Source organism: Rhamphochromis sp. 'chilingali' (assembly GCF_963969265.1).
Source record: "Rhamphochromis sp. 'chilingali' genome assembly, chromosome: 16".
In the NCBI taxonomy this organism is placed as follows: Eukaryota; Metazoa; Chordata; class Actinopteri; order Cichliformes; family Cichlidae; genus Rhamphochromis; species Rhamphochromis sp. 'chilingali'.
The window spans coordinates 22,052,731-22,064,600 of NC_137943.1; the positions used below are offsets into that span (position 1 = coordinate 22,052,731).

General features: G+C 41.2%; 1 protein-coding gene across 2 annotated transcripts in view; it reads right to left on the reverse strand.

Annotated features, from left to right (window-relative positions):
- Positions 1-11,870, reverse strand: part of LOC308412730 (elongation factor 1-delta-like) — a 14,909-nt gene extending 3,039 nt beyond the window's left edge. The window contains exons 1-9 of one of the 2 annotated variants that reach the window (XM_080907275.1): positions 11,798-11,870; positions 11,395-11,415; positions 10,451-10,485; positions 9,446-10,024; positions 8,244-8,361; positions 5,651-5,689; positions 4,748-4,826; positions 3,767-3,861; positions 3,171-3,356 (exon numbers count right to left, since the gene is read on the reverse strand). In XM_080907275.1, coding sequence (XP_080763401.1) covers positions 3,171-3,356; positions 3,767-3,861; positions 4,748-4,826; positions 5,651-5,689; positions 8,244-8,361; positions 9,446-10,024; positions 10,451-10,464 — 1,110 coding nt within the window. In that variant the 5' untranslated portion in view covers positions 10,465-10,485; positions 11,395-11,415; positions 11,798-11,870. Of the gene's footprint in view, positions 1-3,170; positions 3,357-3,766; positions 3,862-4,747; positions 4,827-5,650; positions 5,690-8,243; positions 8,362-9,445; positions 10,025-10,450; positions 10,486-11,394; positions 11,416-11,797 lie in introns of those variants that run through there. The other variant, XM_080907274.1, reaches the window with a different exon arrangement.

Here is an 11,870-nt window from a genome sequence, read left to right on the forward strand (position 1 = left end):
TATATCATAAACTATGATATAAATAGGGAGGTCCTATTAACATTTTTAGTTTTAAAGGACACCTTCCTGCCTTTAGTCTCATTCATGAGCAGTATTCGTTTTCTTCTAACATCCAGAAGTCTGCACAATGTGTTTCATAGTTTGTAACAAGCCTTTGACAGGTAAACATAACATGACCGAGAAAAAAAAAAAAAAAAAAAAAAAAAAAAAAAAAAAAAAAAAAAAAAGAGAGTGTTGACATAAGAAGAGAAAATGCTCTCAATTATGGAGACAGGCAAATGGTTCATTTATGTTTGATGTGTGTTTATTCCTCCCTAAATATCGTCGGTGAAGTTCGCCATGCACGTCAGATTTTCCTGCGCATTTTTATACCTCTGCCAACAGAGAGAGAAAAAAATCACATTCTAACAGACAGCTGGTGCTTAGAATACAGTTGAATAACTATTAAAAAAACAGATGATATTTAGATGATAGTTCAGTCTAACACATGTGCCAGTGAACCATTAAACGTCTGTGAAACTATGCAGTTATGAAACGTAACTTTAACCTCAGCCAAACCGATTTGCTCAGTTGTAAATAAAACAGCGAAGTAAACGTGACCCGACAGACAGAACCTGAGTGAATGAAGTCCAGCGTTTAACCACTGAGAGCTAAAACTCAGCTGAGGTTTGAAAGCTGTGTGCTGGTGATTGGACATCAGCCGCTGATAAAGCTGTTCGCCTATAAAGTGCTCTGTAAGGAAACAAGCTCCAGCAGCTCTGCGCTCGGGGAAAATACTATATTTACTTATCTTGTGCAGAAAAATGCGCTGACATTGCGTTATATCGAGCACCGGCTGCCCAGTTAAACTGTGACTATCACCAGGTAACTAGGCGTGTTTCTTGAATTAGCAGCAGGTGTTAAACAGCTGACAGATGAGGAGGAGGATGCATGCAGGTAAACTGAGGGTCTGCTGAGCTGATCGCTGGTTTCGTGAGAAAAATGTCAGCTCGTTCTTTATGTTACAGAAGCACAGAGACACAAGACCAGGCGGAAAGAGACGATCGTTCGGTGAAAATGAGAATCTGCGAATGCAACATGTGGAACACGGAGAGTGGAATATGTAAACAAACCGGTTAATGTACCCCCTCGGTGCGCTCTGCATGCTAACTGTTAGCAGAGCTAGTGAAATCTCTGAAAACATCTGAGCACTTTTGCAAGCATGTTCTATGTTGACAACCTGACCAGACATACGTCGCGACATTCGCGGCTAAAACACTGTTAAAAGTGTAGCTGGTGACAGAAAAACGGGGTATTTTAAAACTACACCACCACCATTGCTGCTTGTGATTTGATCTGCATTCTGGGATAACTGGCTGCCCCAAGTCTACACAAGCAATCGATTATCTAGGATCGACCTGTTTTGACTTACTTTGCACGGCAACCAATCAAATGTTAGAGAAGCTGCATGGGCAGCGTTAACCCCGCCCCCTGAGTTTGATGGGTGAGGCTGACAGATAAAATTATTTCATGACGAGAGCCAGGCGTCAGGACTGCCAAAATGAAATAAATAAATCATTAAATAATTAATTAAATGTGTCAATAATTAATTAAATGTGTCAATAATTAATTAAAATGTGAAATACATAAATAATTAATTAAATGTGTCAATAATTAATTAATTAAATGTGTCAATAATTAATTAAAATGTGAAATACATAAATAATTAATTAAATGTGTCAATAATTAATTAATTACATGTGTCATAACTATTTATTTAATTAATTAATTCCAATTTTAATTAATTATTGACACATTTAATTAATTATTTAATGGTGTATTTAATTAATTCATTATGGCAGTCCTGGCGTTCCATAGTTCTCAGTCATCCAGGTCATCGTAGTCAAATATATATCCTGCTGCTTTTACACATGCACTCACATAAGCTCAGCGATTCTCTGCGCGATCAACCTCTCACATGTTTAAGCTTGCTGCGGGAGATTTCACTTGTCATGTTTGCATAGTAAGCTAACGATTAATAAGACGATGTCAGAGGAATTGGTGCACAAATTATCATCACTCACAGATCAGTGCTGTCGCTCTCTATGCACAGTTCGCACGATTGCAAAGTGAAAGCAAAAAAAACAAGCGCAAATTCAAACGCGATTTCAATATGTCACATATTGACAGTGGCTCACCGATGCCAATGACATAATTACCCAGCTACATTTCTGAAAGAATGCAAAAGCATTGACATATATTTTTCCTACAATAGCCCAACGGGCAGGGCAGAGATAGATTTTGGTAGCCCGACTGAAAAAAAAAAAAAAAAAAAAAAAAAAAAAAAATCGCTAGCTCCGGGACGTCGGGCTAGCGATATTGCAAGCCCTGTATCTGATTGAGGAATCATTCATCTTTGGAAAAGAGAGTTTATTACAGAGAAATGTCTCTTTCCAAAATAAAAGCTATACTATCCGCTTCTTCTGGGCTATATTCTCAGCAGCATAAGGAGAATCATGTGCTAACAGCTGTCCAAATGACTCGGCTAAAGTTAGTAGCATGCTTGTTGTTTTGGTCTTTGCACTAGGATGATGTCGGCGTAAATGTGCAGTCATATTCGTTGTGTTCCCACTAGTGCTTTCAGGTTAATCTCGTTGAAATGACCTTAACGCCACAACACGGCAAATCTCCGTTAACGAGCTACCGCCGATCGCCCCGTGCATGGGGCTAGACGGCCAACACGTTAACGAGCTAACTGCGCTAACACACTAGTTCCCACCCATGTAATTGAGCATTGCGTGGCACATCCAACATACTGTTTTACTTTAGTCCATGACTCGCTTACCTTCAGGGTCATACGTCACATGAAAACCAAAATAATTCCAAACGCCAGATCTGAATGAGGGTGGGGGAGGTCCATGTGTCTTGCTAGCTTGCCCTGCGCTCGTCCTTCTGACTATGCTGTCTGTGTTGAGCGCTCAGTGGATCTGCGCTCGACAGTGCAGCCTAGGCGGAGTAGTCGAACGCAGATTCACTGAGCGCTCAACACAGACAGCATCGTCAGAAGGAAAGTTGATAAAATAAATTACAAATGTTGTATTGTTCGATACATATGCGTACCGAACCGAAAGCACTGTATCGAACGGTTCAATATCGATACGAATATCGTTGCACCCCTAATAGATACTTACAGGTTTGACATCCAGCAGGATGGATGACTTAGCAATGAGAGCTGGTTTCTTTGCCTTCTTGGCTGCGTAGGCCTCCAAGCGCTCCTGCTTTATACGTTCTGCCTCCTCATCTTCCTCGTCGCTGCCAAACAAGTCTATGTCATCATCGTCACCATTTATCACTTTTTCCTGTTTGACTGGAGCAACCTGGACAATGCAGATGGAAAAAAGGGAATAGATGGTGTATTTTACAAATAGTCTTTCTAGTGCGTGACTCAAAACATCACAGTGAAAGGCATGAAGGAAAGGAACTTCAATTGATTATATGAAATAAGGAAGGGGCGCAGGTACAAGATATTTGAATAAAAATACAAACAACCGGACAAGGACAAGGACAAGGACAAGGACACACACACACACACACACACACACACACACACACACACACACACGAAGATTAAAGAAATGACTTCAAATCAAAACCAAAAGTGTGATCTGCCAGTGTACACGTTTCCCTTTTGATTAACATCAAAACTTGAATTCAAGTACAGAGAAGATTTGTAGGACCCCCCGAAAGACGTCTGTTTTAGAAGCTATGAACATCCCACAGCATCTACCTTTGCAGCAGGGATGGCTGCTGGTGTTGGGCTCTTCTCCAGCACAGCCACTCTGGACTCTAGCTTCTGCAGGGTTGCCCTCATCTCAACCACCACTACACAAGCAAACACAAAGTCAAAGTCAAATACATGCATTTGCCACTTGGGGGCAGCAAAAACGAGCTTACAAATAAGGGTACATCTCAAGCTGGTATGTATAGGTTATCAGGGTTGACTTTGACACATTCAAATCTGTTTGTGCTGGTTTACGATCCCTCATCAGCCTCTCCACATTTTGCTTTGAACTTCTCCACAGTTTCCTACATTTTTGTAACAGTAATAGCCAAATTGATTGTTTACCACCATTCATCATGGGTGTGTACACCCTGCAGACAGATGTATGCATGTAAGAAAAGACTGAACCTGTCAAGATGATTAAGTAAACCCTTTAAATAGATTTGCACTAAACAGTTTTTTTTTTGGGTGATTCAGATTCCAGACACCTTTAAGGTCAACCTGATACTGGTTTTGGCCGATTTTGATCATGAAAGCTACAAACTGAGAATCTGCTCAACCACGGGGTTTATTTGTTTAAAAAAAAAAAAAAAAAAAAAAAAAAAAAAAAGTTTCTTTAAAAGAAATCAGTAGTTTTAATTTCATGGAATTAAACTTTTGACTTTGTGTCCTGATCAATCTGCTCATTAACATCACTGCAATAAACAGACAAACTACAACTGTTGTGGTCTGCGTCGTAGCAATGTGCACACTTGTGTACAGGCAAACATCTGGGTGCAGCAGCTTGGCGCACTGATGTATCAAGGCTCACTGTCCTGACAGATAAGCTGCAAACTTAACTGAAGGAACACCAAAAAACCTCATCTTGAAACTGTGCAACACGTCTGACTGCCGCCCTGCAATATTTTACTACGAGCAGCTCTTTTATAATGTCATGTTTTATTTCGATAAAATCTTGAACATGTGTATTATAGTTTAAGCACAAACCTTTGTGCAGGGTCTGGTTCTCCAGCTCCAGGCTCTTCATGCGTGAAACCAGCTCCTGGTCTCCTGCATGTGAGGATGACTGCGGGAAGAACACCACAAATTAACACCAAGAGTCACACTGCAGGACAGCAAACACAGCAACAAATGCATTAACGCACAGGTCAAGAACAAACCCAAGGCTGATGTGAAAAAGCAAGCAAAACCAAAAAACATGCAGGGGTTAAAAAAAAAAAAAAAATTTAAACACAAAACGCTGATTAGAAATCAACTCCATCTCCAATGAATTTTGAAGCAGAACAAGATTGCTTCTTTCCGAGTCAGATTGATAGTAATTCATCATTAGCCTCCAGCCTGTTAACAAAGAGATTGAAAGCAAACTGCTTTAAAATGGGGAACAGAAATACAACACTCGCCAAAAAACAAACAAAAACAAAACAAAATAAAGAAAAAAAAAAATCCCAAAACAAGTTTATGGTGACTGACAGTATAATGAGAGCTCTCTTTTCCTTTAAATTGTCATCTGCCTTTTTAACCTTCTGCTTCCAGTCTTTAACAAAGCTGGGAGGCTGATACTGACCTTATCCAACTCGAACTCTCAGAAAACAGTTTGCTTCCAAGAATCATTAGCAGTTTGATCAAAACTGATAATCACAACTATAATCATAACACAATGTCTAGAATAAATGAAATCAGCTTTATTAGAAGCAGTCTAAATCAATTATATTGACAGACATAGAAAAGGAAGCTGGATGGCGAGAGGTGGTGGAACAGGATGAGATACCATGATGTCGTGATGAATAACACACTCCAGGTCAGGCAGCAGCAGACGCAGCCAGCATTGCTGTCTCATTCATGCAGCATTTCCAGCATTGCCTGAGCAGCAAAGCTGTGCGACCGACTTACGTTTCTGTGCCGCCGTTTCTGCTGGCGACCTTTGGCCTGCTGCACGCCAGTTATCACCAGCACCCGGTGATGTAAAGGGTAAATGAGGGGGGAAACATGAAAACAACAGGAAAAGTAGAAGATGTAGGTACAAAGAGATCAATATTTTACAATTTATTGGGATACTACTGTCAACTGGTGCTCATATTTACATGCACGAAAGAATAAAAGCGGACCAACTACAGGTTGTCCTCCTTGCTCCCCCCATGAAAATAAGTTCTTATAAACCTCACCTTAAACCAAAGAAATAGTCTTGTCCTTTCCCCCCCACTGAAACTAAAGTCTGTGTCATTTTTCCATTACTGGTCCTCAAACAAACAATCTTTGTATTACAGTGAAAGAAGTTACCATATTTGTAAGTAACAACTGTAGCCTGGTGATAACCAAAATAGTTCATTTTAATCTTGATCACTAACATTAGATTTTTAAGAAGGAATCTCGTATTAATAAAGGAGAGGAGGAACAATTACAACAATTACGTGCAAGACCCGTTTTTGAAACGACACCAACGTATACTGCTAGCAAAACATTAAAAACCACTGATGATGATTATGATTATTATAAAACAAAAACTGGTACTACACGGCATGTGAATGCTCAATATGGACTGCACAAAATGTTGCCATTTACACTTCAATTCCACATTATGACACGGTGAACATCTGCAGTTCATGCACAATGTGGTACTCACTCTACATTTTCCTAGTGGATTTAGCAATGTCCTGCATGATGGCATCATCTCACCTAACCCGCAGGCACGTGTGGGAAAAGAGCTAATGAAGTAGAAGCAGTCAAAGACAAAGCAGTGTGCAGGACTGACAAAAGTGGGGCGACTGGTTTAATAAAGGCCCCCCCCCCCCCCTTTTCCTTCTGTAAAATAGAGGCAAACCTTACACCCTCCCACCCAAAAAACAAAAACAAAAAAAACCCCCACACACACAAAACTTGTCTTATCTATTTGCATTTGATGTAGCAATACAAAAGTTACAGACTCTGGGAGCAGACCTGAGGGTACATGAGCCTGGCACGATGGCCTAACCAGCAGCTCATGCTGCCGATGTACCGTAAATGTCGGGCTATAAGCCGCTACTTTTTGCACAAGCTTTGAACCCTGCGGCTTTTAGTCAGGTGCGGCTTTTCTATGGATTGTCCGTGATTTTTGTCATATCGTAAGACGATTTGTTTTGTGTGTTCCGCTGTTGTACGGCACTACGTTGCCTGGCGGAAGGATCGGGGTTCAAGAGTGGTATGTTAGTCACATGTCCGTCCGCCAGGCAACGTAGTGCCGTACGAAGTAGCGCGAAAAACAAACTTCAAAGTAGCGCTACGCGTTCAGCGGGAGGCGTGGATGATGAGCGGCGATAAACTTGCAAGTTATGCCCAAAAAGCAAGTTATGCCCAATTCCACCGGTGGATTCTGACAGCGTGGAAAAGTGTGAAAACATCCACGATCACCAACGGATTTTGAAGGGCTGGACTGCTGCATGATGGAGAGGAGGACACCGCCACGGCCCTTCTGAGGGTGTTCGACTCTGACACTGACAATGAGGATTTCTTTGGTTTTGAAAGTGACAACGAAGGAGAGAAGAAGAGTGGATGACGAAGCCATCCTGAGCCTGTTTGTATCCGACACTGGAGAAGAGGACTTTGGTGGTTTTAGTGCGCAGGAAGAAGAGAAAGATGGTGAATGACTGACTTTTCTTCTTGTTAAAGCTGTGTCACTGCACCTGAGCCTAAAAGGTAGTCCGAATCTATTTTTCTGGTGTGCTGTAGGCTACTGTTATGTACTACATGTGCAAATATGTACCCATAACTTGTTTTTCAAAATATTAATAAAAGTGATGTCTCCAAACAGCCATCTCTTTCCTGACAATTCCCTTTGTGCATATTCTCTTACATATGATAAGTCAACATTGAAACACCTGCGGCTTTTGGTCAGGTGCGGCTAATGTATGTACAAAACAGGATTTTCCCCTGATTTTAGCTTGTGCGGCTAATATTTAGGTGCGCTTTGTAGTCCGGGAAATACGGTAATCCCCCACACACTTGTGTCCTGAGACGTGACCTTTCATTTAAACTTTTTCCAACCTGATTCAATAAAATGCACTGACATGTCTACCTGTGGAGCCCTCAAGCAACATCAGTTGTAGAGATCTATAAATAACTCTGCACATAAAATCAAGACTATCTGCATGTGGTTCTTTTCATTGTTTTCCCAGCATTATATAGAAACTCCAAGAACTGCTGCAGCAGCCCTGAGAAGATAAGACAGCTGCCAAACCACCTGACCCTCTTGCTAGTACAAGCCACTTCTAAATCGAGAGGCTTAACTCACATGCACACAGCTGCTCCAGGCTGCCATGAGCTGTGACAGAAGATGATGTAACTACTGCCTGAATCAACAGGACACTGTCTAAAAGGGAGCTGCGCTGCCACCGACAGGAGGGCATGAACCAAAAGAGAGTCAGGCAGAATAGCTCTGAGTAAAGACTACAGATTAAAACCCTCTAAAAGTGTTTAGCATTTAAGAAATGGATTGATGAAGTTTCTGTACCTGCTGCGTGGCAGGTCCGTTGACTCCCTCGTAGAAACGCTTTTCTGCCTCATCGTAGCGGTTTTTGTCAAACCAGATGCTTTCTGTGGTAAGGCAGATCAGTCCACTCATGTTAGTACTGAAAAAGAATAAGAATTCATGAGAGATTTAGCAATTCAACAGAACAGTTTGATAATTTATATGCAAACCACGAGACAAGAATTTTAGGCGTTATAGCCAAACTGCTGAGACGGAAAGCAACGTAACAACTTTGACAGCCGTTCGATTGATTTTGCTGTATTACAGGTTACAACAGCAGGAACTACAGGTGAAGTTTGACACTGCAGTTAGTTTCTCCCCAATGCTTTCAGCTACAGCTGTAAGATGACAACAAATGAATGGTTAAATGAAACCTATGATTTACCCCTGTCACATTCAGCTCGTGAATTACTGCAGCAGTCAGTCATCAGTCTACACACTCACACAAACAGAGTTGCCTGATCTGCAGAGTCTGGATTACTGAACAAAAGGCTAGTCACTGCCTGCCAACAACACCCCCTGACTACACATACCATTACCCTTGAAAGGGGAGAACTGTATACAACTAACTTGGGCATTCCTTTGTAGTCGACACCTGACAGTTACAATTGAAGAGTCAAACAGGAAAAAAAAAAAGAAAAGCACAGGCATTGCAAATCCATGCAGCACACGTCTTAATGAAATGAAGCATTTCCATTATGAGAATAAGTTTAATGCTAATTATCTCCTGTTGTAAGTCACATGTGAGAAAGTCCCAACCTGGCCACCCCGACATCGTCTGGACTCCATGTGTGAAAACAAATATGTACAGGCACACAAGGGTCAGAAAGGTGGGTTTTTTTTTAATGTTCCGAATCTAAAAATAAGCGTAACACTAGCAGCTGGTAAATAAGAGGGTTGGGAAAAGCAACTGTGGCATTTTTACTGGATTGAACAAACTTTGAATAACCCCATATTAACATACGTTGGTTCCATATGCAGTACATGTCCACCTGCCCTCAACACACGTAAGTTCAACCAGAAGGTCTATGTATGGGGAGAAAAAACAAAAAAAAAACAAAAAAACCCACACACAGGTAGAAGTCAGCATAAACAGCCAACACACAGAAAAAAAAAAAAAAAAGAAGTGTTAAATGAGCCAAAAAGCACACGTCACATCTCACTCCATGACAGAGGTGTCATACTTGTCCCGTTTGGGCTTGCTTTCCGTCTCAGAGATGCCCCTCTTCCTTGGGTGTGGTCCCCTGCTACCTTTGCCCCCCTGCTCTGTCTCAGAGGAGGTGCGATTGCGGCCTTTGCCAATCTGACGGTGGGGCGTACCGGAGGCCTTCACTGTGGTGACAGAGGGTCCTTGACCCTGCAGGTGACTTTGATTGGGTCTGGAGTGATAGAGCAAGAATCCTCTGGTGTTTGGGCTCCGGGGAGAGGACGACAGCAGTCCGCCACTCTCAACCTGATCGTGAATATTGCGGTTGTACCACACTGCCTCTGCCTGCAAACCCTGCAGCACGGGGCTTTGACCATATGAGCCACTCGCCTCCACTGAGGAGCTCAACCATTCCTCTTCAGCCCCAGAGCTCTCCGACTGGGACAGACGCGTGTGACGACGCAGCCTCCCAAACTGGACGTTGTCTCCACTAATGATGCCCCTCTCCAGGGCGGGAACACTACCCTGCCTGAAGGTTCCCATAGGTACAGCGTTCTGAGGGGCTCTGCTTTGCTGATGATTTTGACAAGACTGATCCATTTCTTTACTTGCTTGTCTTTTTTGGATTGTTTGGAGAGAAAAGAAGCAACAGGTGGAAACTAGAGCCATTAGTTCAGCGTGAAGGTGGTACTGCACTCACACTCACTGGTTAGTCAATAGTTTATTTACATAAGATTTGATGAATAAATGTTTATGAAATAATGCAGAGAAAGGTTACAAAATAGACTTTCATCTCACACCGGACAAGCCATGCCAAAACAAACCAGACCCAACTTCAGGTTAGGTTTTGCTTACAGTATTTCCCTCGTGTCCATTTCAAATCAAGTTGTTTATTATCATTTAAGGTGTAAAAATTAAAATAAAGACAGATATGCTGTAAAACTAGAAAAAGGCCACTCCCGTTAGACACAGCAGGACAAGAAAACACTGTTTATGCCTTAACTAAGACAAAACAGTCATTTTAACTCAGTTTGTAGCTCACCTTTGCTTTGGCATGATGGGGATAAAGTACAGTGCCTATTGCAAAATTGGATATTGAAATAATTCACTGTTTACTCAGAATTCATTCCTAAGACATCAAAACAAACAGACAAACTTGCAGTCACATGGCAGGTGTTCAGTGATCGGCCACAAAATTAAAACCATTGGCAGGTAAAAAATGAATTAAACAGATCACCTGCTTGCAGTGCATTGGCACACTGGGTTTGGCATTCAAGTAGATGTTACTTTTACTTTTCAACCAAGGACACCCTGCCAAATAACAATGACAGTCCCAGCACAATGCACACTACTCTGGAAAGGCTTGAGGAACAATAGAAAACCCAAGGTTTTCTACTTGGGCTCAAACTTAAAGCTAAACACATCACCTACAGGATGTGTTGAAACAAGCCTAAATCATGAGAACCTCCACCTTAAAAAGACTTTGAAGCCGCTGCCAGACTGTGTGGACAAAGTAGCTCTGGATAGAGCCGGTTTTAATATTGTGGCTGATTATTGTAGTCTCATTTGACAGTTTATTAGGTACATCTTCTTAAAACAAGTACAGATTTAACCTTTTCAAGACATTTTCAATGGTTAGCCATCATTTTGAAGGATGTAGTTTGATCTAAAACAATTCGTTCTGACAGTACTCTCTGCACTCACTTTTCAAACAAAAACCACAAACATGCACGAACTTTTCAATGCTAATGTCTTTGAGCTTTGCACGAAATAAGGGGGGGAAATGATCTACAAGACAAACTAATTAGTGAATATTGAGTCCCTGACAAAAATACTAGAAACATGTTTAAGAAAAAAAAAAATGTATAAATAAATCAGTTCCAAACTGTCAAATGAGTGTTAACTACTTTAATTATCACCAGAATGCAAAATCCAGTGCATGTGTTAAAGTATTAGTTGAAAAGTAGCCTCAACATCGACACTCACCTTGTTAACTAGAATACGAAGCTAATGTGCAACAGAGAAACAAGAGAGCCTCTGAAATTCAATTTAATATTAAAAACCTTTGTGATAAAGCTACAGAAGTGCCAAAAGGATAGGGGGAACCCAAAAGAAAAGTACAATTCACGAGCAACAGAAGTCTCTAACTGTGATGCATTTCTAATCAAAGTAGCAGTAACGACCGTAAATATCACTGATGGCTTACGCCGGTTGCTTGCACTCTCTGACATTAGCCAAAGTTTCTCACAGTACCACCAACTTGTAGTTCAGCTGACCACGTGGCATTAAAAAAAAAACTTTAATTTCCGAATAAGTTGCAGAGTTAACAATCATCTTACTTTTTAAAAAATGTTCCACATGTGAAAAAATACAACTTTAATGTACTTACTGTTGGTTTAATTCGACGTTTTATGACTAAGAAGAAGTCCTTTAGCGTGCCGCCTCGGCTGTAATCCGACGGT